This window comes from Chiloscyllium plagiosum, chromosome 20 (genome assembly GCF_004010195.1).
Source record: "Chiloscyllium plagiosum isolate BGI_BamShark_2017 chromosome 20, ASM401019v2, whole genome shotgun sequence".
NCBI lineage: Eukaryota > Metazoa > Chordata > Chondrichthyes > Orectolobiformes > Hemiscylliidae > Chiloscyllium > Chiloscyllium plagiosum.
The window spans coordinates 3886510-3901861 of NC_057729.1; the positions used below are offsets into that span (position 1 = coordinate 3886510).

Here is a 15352-nt window from a genome sequence, read left to right on the forward strand (position 1 = left end):
GCTTGCCAATCAATCCACTATCTCTAATTTATGGATGTGTTTTCCCTAACTTTTCCCTTTGGTACTCTTGTGAAATGACCTGGTGCGTGAGACAAATATTTGACAAAGTTTTGTTTTTATTTTGGCTACATTCAAATCTGTACACAATGCCCTGTTCAATGTCTGTCTTAGTGTTTTCTACTTATATATAATTTGTGTCTGAAAAACTGCAGAAGCTATCCAAAGGAAAATGATTGATTGTATTTCTGCAGAAAAAGACTTTCATCATGCACAACAGAAGTAATTTAACTAACTTATAGAAATCTGGTGATCCTTCAGTCTTCTGGTCTACCCTCAGGTTATTAAGATGTTATTAGTTGCCACAGTAGAAGGCAGAATCCAAGTTTACCACCAAAGTAATGGACGAGAGGGGGAAATGAACTGAATTTGCTCAGCTGGAGTTAACTGTATCGTTTAATTATGGCCTTTCCTACCTCAACTCGAATGAAAAGAATGTTAATGGTATATTTGTTTGTCTTGCAGCTTTCTAGACAGGATTGACATAGTCAAACAAAATGACTACATACCTCCAGATCAGGTAAGCAGATTTATTATTATTTTCCTATTTTTTAAGTCCTCCTTCATAATATGCATCATTCTCTGGTTGAGGTAGAACTTACTTTGAAATTACTTTGTGCTCACAATCTGGTACTTGATATTTTATTATTTTTCTTTTTCTTTCATGCTGTTCTTTATCTAGAAGTTACAGTAAAATTGATTTTGATCATGGTCAGCTCAAATTTTCTCTTTTTGAAATGGATCAGTTGGAACAGTAACTTTATTAGTTTTCCATGTTGAAAGGTCTGAAATGCAATAAGCAAAAAGCTTTTTGGACATGGGATTGTCATTTGCTTTCAACCATGACAGCGCACAAGCAGTTTTATGCTAGTCTTCAGTTTGAATTCCAAGAGACCAACTCCATGATCCTGGAGCCAGTCTTCCAGACCCACGAGTCTACAAGTCTGCCGTCTGAATAAATGAGCCAAGTTTAACAGCAGAAAAGTTGGGAGCCAAATCTTTAGGAATCACGTTACTGGAATCTGAATTAAACCCATTTTTGTATACAAATTGCTATGGTGCTTTCTGTAGCCTTCCAGGCTTTCATTTGAGCTGAAAGAAAAAGCAAAACAACTATAAAAGTGGATGCTGGGAATCTGAAATTGAAGGAGAAAATGCTGGAGATACTCAGTAGGTGTGGCAGGAAGATTTGATGTAAGAATAAGGTTTGTGTCCTTTGATCAAAACTGGGAAAGTTAGAAATGGTTATAGGTTTTTAGCAAGTGGAAATCAGGAGAGTGGAAAAGGAATAAATGTCTGAGAGTGGAGGACAGGTGAGATTAAGCAACTAAAGAGTTCAGTGTATAAAGCCATAAATTTGTAACCTCCGCCTTAAATTTTATTTCCTTTCTTGTTCCTGTTTTTTTTTCCCTCCTTGATTCTCTTTTTCTCCCCCTTTGCTTTCATATGGCAACTGTTCATGATCCTTTCATTCATACCTTTTGTAGCTATTCCTTTGTGTTTCTTTACTTTTTTTCTTTACTAGATCTTTGGCTTTCTCTCTTTGTATTGCTTTGCAGCCCTCCTTTTTTCACTGCTGAAATACTATTACATTTCTGACTTTTTCCAAGTACTAATGTAAGTTCATCAACCTGAAGAGTTAGCTCCTTTGTTTTCTATTTCCACAGATTTGCCAGACTTGCTGAGTATTTCCAGCATATTGATTAGATTAGATTAGATTACTTACAGTGTGGAAACAGGCCCTTCGGCCCAACAAGTCCACACCGACCCAGAAGCACAACCCACCCATACCCCTACATTTACCCCTTTTACCTAACACTATGGGCAATTTAGCATGGCCAATTCACCTGACCTGCACATCTTTGGACTGTGGGAGGAAACCGGAGCACCCGGAGGAAACCCACGCAGACACTGGGAGAATGTGCAAACTCCACACAGTCAGTCGCCTGAGGTGGGAATTGAACCCGGGTCTCTGGCACTGTGAGGCAGCAGTGTCTTTATTTAAAACAAAGAAGTTCCAAACAAAGAACATCAAAATTCTCTGATATTGTCTATAATTCCATGGCTTTTTAAATTGAACAAAGAAGCCACTGCTTCCCATTTTGACCTTTTTTTTTTTAGTACTTTTAAGTTAACCCCAAAATTATCAAAGCTTGTGGGTAGAGGTGTGTTACCAAGACTAGCTTGATGCAACAGTCTTTGAATCATTTCTCTTTCAGTCAGACAGTAACTTTTGAATGTTGACACATTGCACAGATAGATTTTCTATAGAGCTGTACATTTGCTCTGTTTTAAACATCCTAGTGCTCAATAAATTCAATCACGTAACCCCATGCAACAGACAATTCAAACTGTTGTGTAGAATAGAGCTATGTAATAGAAACACAGTCATCCCCTTGTCCAGCACATTGTTCATGAGAATTGCATGATAATTGTTACTGGATCAAACATCAGACCAGCTAGAATCCTGCCCCACAGCATGCTGGAGAGTTGTAATTCAGTTAGTGTAGCCAGTGGCTCCCTAGCTGCCATAATGGTCTCCCAACTTACAACCTCTAAATTTCATCTATTTAGGAACCCTTACACTATTGACACACCAATAAAATTATAAAGGCAAGCATTCATTGTACAAGTTATATGGTAGATTATGCTGTCTTTTCATCTCAATGGCCAGCATTCAAATCATAAGCCAATGGGAGTGAAGTATTATTGTCTTATGAGTGGAGTTTAAGTGTCCTATGTGAAATATGTAGTCAGTCTCATTTAAAATCCTATCAGTCACTTAGAAACAGAATTCCACTACCAGTATTACTAATCAGCTTATGATTAATCTTTATGATCGAGTGGGTCTACTCTTCAGCCTTCACAGTACCAATGAAATAAGCCCTAATGTTCCAAGTCCTCATCACTAGGAATATCCAAATGAACATGCAGTATACCTTTTTCAGTGTTTTATTCATTCAACCAATGTGGTCATCACTGGCAAAGCCAGTATTGATTGTTCATTTCTAATTACCTTTGAGAATGTGGGGGTGAGCTGTTGCCTTGAATTACAGCCTTACTGTATGTTGTTAAATAGGCAGTTCCAGAAATTTGACCCAGTAATGAAGAAAGATTGGTGGTATATTTCCTTGTCAGGATGTTTTGTGACTTTGCGATGGATCTGTCTGAATGTACCTGCTGCACTTCTCCTGGTTGGTAGAGGTTGCCTGTTTTGGAAATACTGAAAAATAAACCCTGGCAAGTTGCCTACATACATGTACACTATAGAGATAGTATGCTGTGCTGGATGAAATTGACATTTAAGCTGTTGGATGGCCAAGCAAGTTCACTAATTTTGAGCTTTCAGTGTTGAAATGGTACTCATTCAGGCAAATTAAGGCTATACCTGCCTGGTGTGACCTTGTTCCTTGTATATGCTGAAAGGGCGTTGAGCATTCAAAACGTGAGTCACTTGCCTCAGAATATTCATACAAATTATGAGAAGAAGAAAGTCAATTTTCCACTTTGATGTGTTTATATGTTTCAATCAAGTCATCTCTGGCTCTTCTAAACTCAAGTAAATACAGGTAGACAGTCCTTTATCCAAAATCCGAAAAGCTCCAAAGTCCGAAGGTTATTTTTTGTGAAGTGTTTTTCTCGTTAACAAGGTTGTTTGGTGTGCAAACAGTTAACACTAGCTGACACCCATTCAATGCATGTCACTCAGATGCAATATGTGGGGCGTAGCCCAGCACTGGCAGGCCTCAATTCTCTCTCTCGAGGCCCATTTTACTGAGTGAGTCTGTTCCTTTGGTAAGACTTCGTTAAATTTCACCATCAAACTGTCACTTATTCTGAAATTCGAAAACTTCTGCATTCCAAAAACCAGCTGGTCCTGAGCATTTCGGATAAAGGATTGTGCACCTGTACAAGCTTAGTCTGACCAATCATTCTTTGTGGGATAACCTGGCTATTCCAATTATTTATCTGACAAACCTCCTTTGACTACTTCCAATTGACTTACACCCTTCCTTAAATAAGGAACCCAATTAGTATAAACAGGATTCTGGATGTTTCAGCAGTCCCCTGAATAATTAAAACATACCCTGCCGACATTTGTAATCAGTGCCCCATGCAATGAAAACATTCTAGTAGCTTTTCTAATTACTTGCTGTACCTACAACCCAGTCTTGTGTGATTCATGTATGCAGGCACCAAGATCACTTTGCACCCTCAATTCTTCAATCTCTAACCATTTAGATAAACTGTTTCTTTTCTATTTTATTTTGTGCTAAGAGGTGAAAGCAAATTTATAGGAAAGAAACAGTGCCTGAAAGGAAGGGACCATGCCAGTTAATATAGAGATTGAAAATTGGAAGGTAAGTGATCAAGAGTTCTGTGGAATAGGATCAAAGGAGCAGCAGGCATGTATCCTAGAAAAGAAATGGGTGATACAATTTACCGTTCTGTTTCTGAGAGATTGATAATTCGACCACATTTACCAACCTCTCAGAAACAGAACGGAAAATGATATCACCCACCACCACAAACCGAGACAGATAAATAGCAAGCGGGACAGAACACCAATGCTTTCTGATTATGTGGCGAAATGTGGGAGAACAAATCTACCAGCTCAGCGAGCAAACTCGCAACCTGAGCTACAAATCTTCTCCAAAATCTCAGATAAGATGATCTTGATCATTGTGATAGAATAAAATCATGAACTTCTCATGCTTATGGTGGAGTTGGAGATGGATGGGAGACAGGTTTGTAAAGGATGATTTGCAGTTGTTACTCTGTTCTGAATGATTCTGGAATAGTAAGCACTTTTAGCAAATAAAAGCAGGGTGCAAAGATGCTTTATGGGCCAGTGAGAAGGAGAGATGAATTGCTTGAACAGTTCTCCAATCTATCCTTTCAAGTATGCATCAAAATAGAAGTTCTTTTTAAAAATCCTTGTTTTATTTAGTTTTGCCTTAATATCAAACTTTATTATAGCTTGCTGTCTCACCACCAGTTCACTCTTAGTTTTTTGTTACTTATTCCGTTGTAATGTCTGAGCCATTAGATCAGATCTTTCAGTGAGATCTGTAATTATGTTTGACTAGGTGTCTCAGTGAGAAAGAGTGACCACTTAAACACAATCATACCTGGATATTTTTTTAAAATTGTTACTAAGTTAGTTGACATGCTGATGGTGCATCAAGACTCCAAGCATTATTAATTGTCCTTTCCAAGGTTCTGTAATGTACAACCTGATTATGCATTCTCTTTTCCTTTCAAAGGATCTACTGCGATGCAGAGTTTTGACATCGGGAATTTTTGAGACGAGGTTTCAAGTTGAAAAAGTAAACTTTCAGTGAGTATTCCTTACTTGGTAGTTTGTTTCTGTGCATTGTAATGATATGTACGAAAGTGACTTTTTGTTTTGATATGTGAATAGAGTTTAAAGGTACCGCTGAAGAGCATTGTATTTTCACATCATGGGGAGTTGACACAGGAAAGGAAACTTAGCAGGTCATCCTGAAGCTTTTTGTAGTCGCGTTTTGCCCAAGAGTTGTTGGCATGTCTAGAAGCAGACTACTTGTTAGGAAGGGAACAAAAGTATGATACAAGTGTAGCAGTACAAGTCAAGTGAGAGTTCAGTGAGAATTAGTCGCAGTATAGCAAATGGTGAATTTTAGCTGATTATTAATCCCATTGTTCTCCCTTGTAATCATAAACTCATTTCATATAATTGAAACAATGTCACCTGACACCCCCATCTAAAATTTGATGTGGTTGCTGCAAGAACTAATATTAAATGCTTTCCATACAACTTATATCAAAGTTTATCGGTTGCACCCATTTAAACAGCCCCTTATTCGTTCAACTAATGAAAGCTTCGGTTCCTCAACATTTTATTTTGACGGTAGTCAATCTATTGAACCACAGAGGGCTGTCAAAGCCGGGTTGTTAAGTATATTTAAGGCTGAGATGGAGAGACTTTTATGATTAGGCTTTTGCCCGAAACGTCGACTCTCCTCCTCAGATGCTGCCTGACCTGCTGTGTTTTCCCAGCACCACACTCTCGACTCTAATCTCCAGTATCTGCAGTCCTCACTTTCGCCTTACGGAAATAAGGCAGGAAAATGGAGTTGAGGGTTAGAGTCAGAGAGATGTACAGCATGGAAACAGACCCTTCAGTCCAACTCATCCATGCCAACCAGATATCCTTGGCCCAAATCCCTCTAAACACTTCTACTATTCATATACCTATCCAGATGACTTTTAAATATTGTTATTGTACCAACCTCCTCTACTTCCTCTGGCATCTCCTTTCATAGATGCACCATTTTCTGCATGAAAAGGTTGCCCCTGAGGTCTCTTTTTAAATTTTTCCCACCTCACCCTAAACCTATACTCGCTCGTTCTGGAGTCCCCCACCACAGGGAAAAGGTCTTGTCTATTTATCCTATCCATGCCCCTCATGATTTTATAGACCTCTCTCCAGTCACCCGTCAACCTCCGCTCCAGGGAAAACCGCTCCAGCCCATTCAGTTTCTCCCCTTTAGCTCAAACTTCAACCCCAGGCAACATTCATAAATCTTTTCTGAACCCTTTCAAGTTTCACAACATTGTTCTGCTAGGAGGGAGACCAGAATTGCACACAATATTCCAAAAGTGGCCTAACCAATGTCCTGTATAGCTGCAACATGACCTTCCAACTCCTCTAATCGATGCTCTGACCAATAAAAGAAAGCATACCAAACGTCGTCTTTCTCTGTCCTATCTACTTGTGACTCCACTTTCAAGGAACTATGAACCTGCACTTCAAGGTCTGTTTTTGTTCAGCAACAATCCCCAGGACCTTACCATTAAATGTATACGTCCTCCCCAATTTGACTTTCTAAAATGCAGCACTTCACATTTATCTGAAATGAACTCCATCTGCCATTTCTAAGCCCATTGGCCCATCTGATCGAGATCCCGTTGTACTCCAAGGTCACCTCCTTCGCTGTCCACTATGCCTCCAGTTTGCTGTCATCTGCAAACTTACTCACTATACCTCCTATGTTCACATCCAAATCATTTATATAAATGATGAAAAGCAGTGGGCACAGCACTGGTCCTAGGCCACCAGTTTGAAAAGCAGCCCTCCACCACCACACTCTGTCTTCTACCTTTGAGCCAGTTCTGTTTCCAAATGGCCAGTTCTCCCTGTATTCCATGCAGTCTAACCTTACTAACCAGCCTACCTTGAGGAACCTTGTCGAAAATGTAACTGAAGTCCATATAGATTATCTGAATAGCTCTAATCTTATTGAATAGCAAAGCCAATTCAGTGGGTAGAATGGCCTACTTCTGCTCCTAAAACATCATATCTTATGGACCACTTTCCTAATTGGTTTGCCAACTAGGCGAAAGTGAGGTCTGCAGATGCTGGAGAGTCAGAATCAAAAAGTGTGGTGCTGGAAAAGCATAGTAAGACCGGCAGCATCCGAGGAGCAAGAGATTCGACATTTCGGGCATACACTAACAGAGATGAGGGAAATTTTCCACATTGATCCAGCACCTTACCTCTTCACAAATTGGCAATCTAGTTTATTGCTTTCCCCTGTAAATTAAATGGTGCTGAGGAAATAAGCAATCTCTTGACCGATCACTGCCAACAGTGAAATTGAGCCTGTTTACAACCTTGCTGTGATATTTGATCCTAAGATGAGCTTCCAATCTCCATTATTAAATCCACATATTTCCACTTTAGGCATTATTGCCTAATGTTTCTACATTTCATCTTAAATTCTGACATACTTGTGCATGCCTTTGTTAGCTTTAGATTCAACTATTCCAGCCATCTCTGGGAAGTCATTTTACAGGGCACTGGCATCAGTTTTGGAACAGGTGGGATCTGTACCGATGGGACAGTCTCCATCTGAACTGACCTGAAACCAGCGTTTCAGTGAAAAGGATAAATAAGGTGGTCACTAGAACTTTAAACTAATGAGTCGGTGGGAAGGGAAAGTGAAAATGACGGAAGATATGATGGTAAATGAAAAGGTAAGCAGTAGGTTAGCATGTCTGCAGGAGATGTAAGTGTAATGCAGACTAAGAAAGAAGTAAAAAGGAAGGATAACTCAGATGTTGGAAATCACGAGGGTGTGAAAACTAGCATAAGGACACTTTACCTGAATGCTCATAGCATTCATAACAAAGTTAATGAGTTAATGTCCTCATTCATTGCAAATGAATATGATTTAGTAGCCATTATGGAGACATGGTTACAGGATACTCACAACTGGGGTATCAGACTATTCGGAAGTACAGACAGGAAGGTAAAGGAGGTGATGTAGCTTTGATATTCAAGGGCATCAGGGTGGTGCTGAGAGATGATATAGGTTCTATGGAGAATAAGATAGAATCCATTTAGCAATTAGAAATTCTAAGAAGAAAAAGTCACTGATGGGCATAGTCTATAGGCCACCAATAATAACATCACATTGGAGCGGGCAGTAAACCAATACATAACTGCCACACCATTGTTACAGGTATTAGTTATCATGGGGGATTTTAATCTACACGTCAGTTGGTCGAACCTACTCAGTCAAGGTAGCCTTGAGGAGGAGGTCATTGAGTGTATCAGCAATAGTTTTCTTGAATAATATTTAATGGAACTGACGAGGGAGCAAGCTATCCTCAATCTGGTCCTATGTAATTGATTAGATTAGATTCCCTACAGTGTGGAAATAGGCCATTTGCCGCAACAAATCCACACTGACCCTCCAAAGAGTAACCCACCCAGAACCATTTCCCTTTGACTAATGCACCTAATAGTATGGGCAATTTAGCATGGCCAATGTACCTGACCTGCACATCTTTGGACTGTGGGAGGAAACCTACGCAGACACGGACAGAATGTGCAAACTCCACACAGACAGGCGAGGTGGGAATCGAACCCGGATATCTGGCGCAGTGAGGCAGCAGTGCAAATCGCTGAGCCACTGTGTTGCCCCAAGAGCATAATAGACAGGAATAATTGATGACCTCATTGTCAGGGGTCCTCTTGGAAGGGGCGATCACAGTATGGTTGAATTTAGAATACAGATGGAGAGTGTGAAGATAAAATCCAATACCAGGGTCCAGTTCTTACTACAATAGGATGGGGGAGGACTTGGCTAAAGTAGACTGGAAACAGAGGTTTTATGGCGGGACAGTTGATGAGTAATGTAGGACTTTCAAAGCAGTTTTTCAAAGTGCTTAGCAAAAGTATATTCCAGTGAAAAGGAAGGATTGTAAGAAAAGGGGTAATCTGCCATGGATGCCTGAAGAGATAAGGGAGGCGATCAAATTGAAAGAGAACGCATACAAAGTGGCCAAGATCAGTGGGAAACTAGAAGATTGGGAAAACTTTAAAAGTCAATAAAAAGCCACAAAAAGAGCTATAAAAAAAAGTGAGAGACTTTGAGGGAAAAACTAGCACAGGATATAAAGACAGATAGCAAAAGTTCCTCGAAGTATATAAAATGAAAAAGAGTGGCTAAAGTAAACGTTGGTCCTTTAGAGGATGAGAAGTGGCATTTAGTTGTGGGGTGTGATGAAATGGCCGAGGCATTGAATTTTGTGTCGGTCTTCACAGTGGAGGACACTAATAACATGCCAGTAATTGACAAAGAGACGAAGGTAGGTGAGGATCTCAAAACAATCATTGTTACAGAACAGGTAAGCTAATAAAGCTCAGGATAGACCAGTCTCCTGGCCCCATGCATCCCAAGGTACTAACAGAAATGGCAGAGAAATAGCAAGTGCCCTTGTGGTAATTTTCCAAAACTTGCTGGACTCTGGGGCAGTTCCAGCAGATTGGAAAACAGCAAATGTGATGCTACTGTTTTAAAAAGGGAGGTAGACAAAAGATGGGGGAATCATAGACCAGTTAGCTAAACTTCTGTAGTGGGGAAGATTCTTGAGTCTATTATCAAGGAAGAAATTGTCCCATTGGGCAGAAGCACCATGGGTTCATGAAGGGCAGGACGTGCTTAACTAATTGTCTGGAATTCTATGAAGACATTAGGAGAAAAATTGACAACGGGGATCCAGTAGATGTGGTGTACCTAGATTTCCAAAAGTCCTTCAACAAGGTGCCGGACAAGAGGCTGCTGCATAAGATAAAGATGCATGGTGTTATGGGTAAAGTATTAGCAAGGATCGAGGATTGGTTGACTGACAGGTAGCAAAGAGTGAGGATAAATGAGTGCTTTTCTATTTGGCAATCAGTGCCAAGTGATGTGCCTCAGGGATCAGTGTTGGGACTGCAATTATTCACAATTTATGGAAGTGATATGGAGATGGGGACCACGTGTAGTGTGTCAAAGTTTGCAGATGACACCAAGATGAGCAGTGGAGCAAAGTGTGCAGAGCACTGTGAAACTTTGCAGAGGAGCATAGATACTTTTGTGAGTGGGCATCGGTCTGGCAGATGGAATACAATGTAAATGAATGTGAAACCATCCATTTTGGTAGGAGTAACAATAAAAAGGATTATTACTTGAATGGTAAAAAGTTGTAGCATGTTGCAATGCAGAGGGACCTGGGTGTACTTGTGCATGAATCTCGGAGGGTTTGTCTGCACATACAACAAGTAATTAGGACAGCAGATGGAACTTTGGCCTTCATTGCAAAAGGGCTTGAGTTTAAAAACGAGGTTATACTGCAGCTGTACAGGATGCTGGTGAGGCCACACCTGGAGTACTATGTGCAGATTTGGTCTCTTTACTTGGGAAAGGATGTACTGGCACTAGAGGGGGTGCAGAGGAGGTTCAGTAGGTTAATTCCGGAGTTGAGGAGGTTGGCTTATGAGGAGAGACTGAGTAGACTGGGATTATATTCATTGGAATTAAGAGGAAGACGGGGGTATCCATAAGAAATATATAAAATTATGAAGGGAATAGTTAAGATAAAAGTAGAGAGGATGTTTCCACTGGTAGGTGAAACTAGGACAAGAGGGCATAGCCTCAAAATTAGGGAGAACAGAGGGTTCTTCGTCCAGAGTGTTGTGAATCTATGGAATTCCCTGCCCAGTAAAGTAGTTGATGCTAATTCAGTAAACTTTTTTTAAAGCTCAAATTTTTTTGAGCAAAAGAAGAATTAAAGGATACAGTGAGAAGGTGCTCCGCTCATGTCTCAACTTGCAGAAAAACCCTCTGTCCTATCACACTTGGGCTCATTAACCTACAATCAAGCTAATTCATATAAGATTTTGAGCTTAAAAGTTGCACCCTTGTTTTCAGATTTTTCCATTGCCTCGTTTCCTTATCCCCATCAGCCCCACAAACCTCTAAGATATGTGCCTCTCTAATTTTTGTCTTTATGCATCACCAGTTTTAATGGCCACACAGTTGGTAGTTATGCCTTCAGTTGTCTAGGCCACAAGCTCTCAAATATTCTCCCTGTACCCCTCTACCTCGCTTTTAAGAAATCCCTTAAAGCTATCTCCTTGACTAAGCTTTTAGTCATCTGACCTGATATCTGCTTATGTGGCTCAGGGTTACACTTTGTTTTAAAATGCTCATATGAAGCACCTTGGGACTTTGTAATAGGCTGGGTGGACCAGCTAGTCTTGTTCCATCCAAAGATTTTGTATATTCCTATGATAGTGTTCATAAATACATCAGTTCCTTTGCTGACTCCCAGTGCAGTCATCCTTTATGCATTATTTTCTTTAGCATTGAAGTGATTTTATTCTTCATATAAACCCATCATTTTCATTGATCACAAAACTGGAGGCTAATTGAAGAGAACTTTATGGTGCAGTGATGAATAATAGACTAGTGTTTATCATAGAGGCTCTCTCAAGTTATTACCATGCGTGTTGAAGTTTTCTACCAAATGGATGAGGTTTATCCACTGGTGAAGAAAAATGACCAAAAAACTTTGTAATAAATGTGCAAAAGGATAAGCCAGAAAATATAGGAACAAAGTGCCCAAGAAGTATCTTTGTTCGGGTTTTAGCTATCAATTTGTCAGGGTTTGGAAACTGTAGGTTACCACTCATCAAAGGCAGTGGGAGAATAATTTTTTAGCACTGCAATATTCAGATTAAATCATGGCAGTAAAATGAGGGCACTTTCAGTTTGGAAAAAGGCAAATGCAGATTTGGTGTGGAGAAGCCTTTCTATAGCATAATCAGCAACTGCATTGACTTTCTGAAATGAGTAATGAGGCAAACCTTGGTTGATAGTCAGAGGCTTTGAAATTGTAGGGTTGTTTCAGAATGGCTTGATGAAGATTGACTGCTTTTTCTGAACAGCTTGACCAATTTTGGTTAATTTGGCACAAGTAGGAACGGCAAAGAGCTCTTTCACCCATTAAGCCTACTTCACTATTTATTGTGATCATGTCTGATCTGGTTGTGGCACAATCCTGCCTATTCGCTATAGTTCTTAGCTTCTTGATCTGGAAAGAAGTTGTCTCATTCAGTCTTGAATATGTCTAATGATGTGATCAGGTTTCATTGAATCAAGCAATTGCTACCTCATTCCAATGGTCTTAAAAAATACTGTATGGGTTCTGAGGTCTGAAGCTACTATTGGACCTACAGTAAGTGTCTCTATATCACAGCAGTTATTTGTTTCTTGACAAATCCATAGTCAAACAGTTGGTAGTTATTTAGAAACAGAGTAATCTCTTGCAATTTTTCTGAAGTTGAATTAAATCATGGCTGATCAGTATCTTTACTCAGTTCACCAGCCTTGGTTCCCTCTACCCTCAGTAAACAAAAAAAATCAACCTCTTTTTGAGATTGCCAGCTTCAGCGGTTTGTGTGAAAGAAACACAAGTTCAGGTTTCAAGCTTATTGGCATGTCATGTCGTATTATGTTCACATTTGTAAAGTGGCTGCGTAATTTGCAGTACATTAGTTTCTTTCTTTATTCATTCATTGGCTGTGGGCGTCACTGAATTTATCACTTGTCCTGAGTTGTCCTTGAGAATGTGGTGTTGAGCTGCAGCCTCGAGCAGTCCATGTGCTGTGGGTAGACCCACAACTCTGCTGGGGAAAGAAGTCCAGAATTTTAAGTGAAGGAACAGCAGTATACTTCCAATTCAGAATAGTGAATGGCTTGGAGAGGAACTTGCAGGTGGTGATGTTCCTCTGCATCTGCTGCCCTTGTCCTTCTGATGGATAACAATGAAGATGCTGTCTCCGAAGCCTTGGTGAATTTCTGCAGTGTATCTTGTAGTGGGTACAGATCGCTTCTACAATGTGTTAGTGGTGGGGGGAGTGAATGTTTGTGGATGTGTTGCCAATCGGGCTGCTTTGTCACAAGTGGCGTTAAACTTATTGTGTTGTTGCATCTGCCCTTATCTAGTCAAGTCAGAAATATTCCATCACACTCCTGACATGGGTTCTTAGCCTCTTGGAGGCACTGTATTTGTACAGCAAGTCCCATTCACTTTCTGGTCAGTGCTAACCCAAGGATGTTAAGAGCAGGAGATTCGGTGATGGTAGCACTTTTGAATGTTAAGGGACAATGTTTAGATTCTCTCTTGATGGAGATAGTCACTGCCTGGCATTCGCATAAAATGCATGTTACTTGCCACTTTTCAGTCCAAGCTTGGATACTGTTGAGGTCCTGCTGCAGTTGGACATGGACTGCTTCAGTATCTGAGTCAGTGCTAATGATGCTGAACATTGTGCAATCAGCCCCAGTGAAAATTCCTACTTCTGACAGAGGGAAGGTCGTTGATTAAGCAGTTTTACTCAGGCTCCCTTGATTCCACATTCTGTCAAATGCAACCTTGATGTTAAGGTCAGTCACTCTCTCCTCATCTCACCTCTCCTCTGGAATTCAACTCTTCTGTCCGTTTTTGAATGAAGACTGCAGTGAGGTCAGGAATTTGTGGCTGTGATGTCAGTGAACAGATTATTGTTAAAGTGAGTACTGCTTGATAGCGCTATTGATGGGCTCATTCTGTCACTTTACTGATGACTGAGAGTTGAAATATGTAGGCAGTTTTCTACTTTATATGACAGATACATTCTGCCAGATAATATACTGTAAAGTTTTAGTCCCTGTTTTGTGAAAATTAGAACTCTGTGGCCTGTGAATGCTGTTCAGTTGATCAATGTAATGCATGCAGTTTAGTTCCAATGTCTGCTAGAGTTGTTAAGGAGATCGGTGACTAACTTGTACCAAAAAAGACTAAGCACTCCAAACTGAAAAGTGACAGCAGAACACTGAAATGTTTCTAACATGGACCATGAAAATATTACACCAGCTGGCTTGATTGGACAAAATTTGACAAGTTCATTTATCTTGTTTTCCTGCTCTTTAGCATTGGTTGAACTTATTTGTAATTGTGAATTGTCTTCAGTTTAAAGAAATTAATCTTGTCTGCTACTTAACCTTGTCTGAGTTGATTTTAAAATGGGTTAAAAACTTTGCTTTTGCAGCATGTTTGATGTCGGAGGGCAACGAGATGAGCGCAGGAAATGGATTCAGTGTTTCAATGGTAAGAGCTGGAAGTGAAGTATCTTACAGGGTCTATTTCTGGTAAGGAGAGTATTATTCACATGGGAAGATTCCTCGCCAGTGTATATTTGATGGTTTGGAGATCAGGCTGGCGATAACAATTCAGGGAGGAATGCATCATTCCCAAACTTTGTGTAGCTCATTTCACATCGGCTGGCTTACATAGCTTGGGTTTCACCAGGCTTTTGTCCAACATATTGCTTCATCTGTTTAGACATAAGAGACTCTTGTAGACTTGATTCATGCTGTTTGAGTAATTTCTCAAATCTTCGACCTGGAAAGGTGAAGCTCTCAGAAGTATATCTGTTTCCAGCTCTAGAATAATGGATGGTTGTAACCAGAATAAAATGCCTAGAGTCTGCAAAACTGTGTACTTATTTGTATATTAAAGAATTTAGCAGATCCCAAAAGATGGGAAGATCCCCAATGTTTGTGCCTCTGCAGTTTTCCCCAGGAGCTACACCCCTGTGTAGATCTCCAGGGAAAGTGTGGGATGAGGGAGGGAGGTCAGTCATTTGGAGACGGTGGCTGTTTATTCACTGTAAACAAAAGACACGATCGGTGTTGGGTACACGTCTTGATGTGATGTTTCTGTCGGGACCTGGAGATCTCCTTCGGATAATCCAATTTTTGGATAATTGGTATTCAGATAATTGAGGTTCCTGAGTGAATCACCTGAACAGGAGAAGATTGTAAGCATCAACTATGTCTCCCATTGTAAAGATGTACAATGTACTGTGCACAAAGGACTCGTGTAGCTACTATACTGTAAATTATATTAAACTCAGGCCTATTTTGTTTCCCTC

General features: G+C 40.2%; 1 protein-coding gene across 3 annotated transcripts in view; it reads left to right on the forward strand.

Annotated features, from left to right (window-relative positions):
• gnas (GNAS complex locus) overlaps positions 1 to 15352 on the forward strand; it is a 318791-nt gene that overhangs the window by 291557 nt on the left and 11882 nt on the right. For all 3 annotated transcript variants that reach the window (XM_043710125.1, XM_043710126.1, XM_043710127.1), the window contains exons 6-8: positions 523 to 577; positions 5325 to 5398; positions 14468 to 14526. In XM_043710125.1, coding sequence (XP_043566060.1) covers positions 523 to 577; positions 5325 to 5398; positions 14468 to 14526 — 188 coding nt within the window. The remainder of the gene's footprint in view (positions 1 to 522; positions 578 to 5324; positions 5399 to 14467; positions 14527 to 15352) is intronic.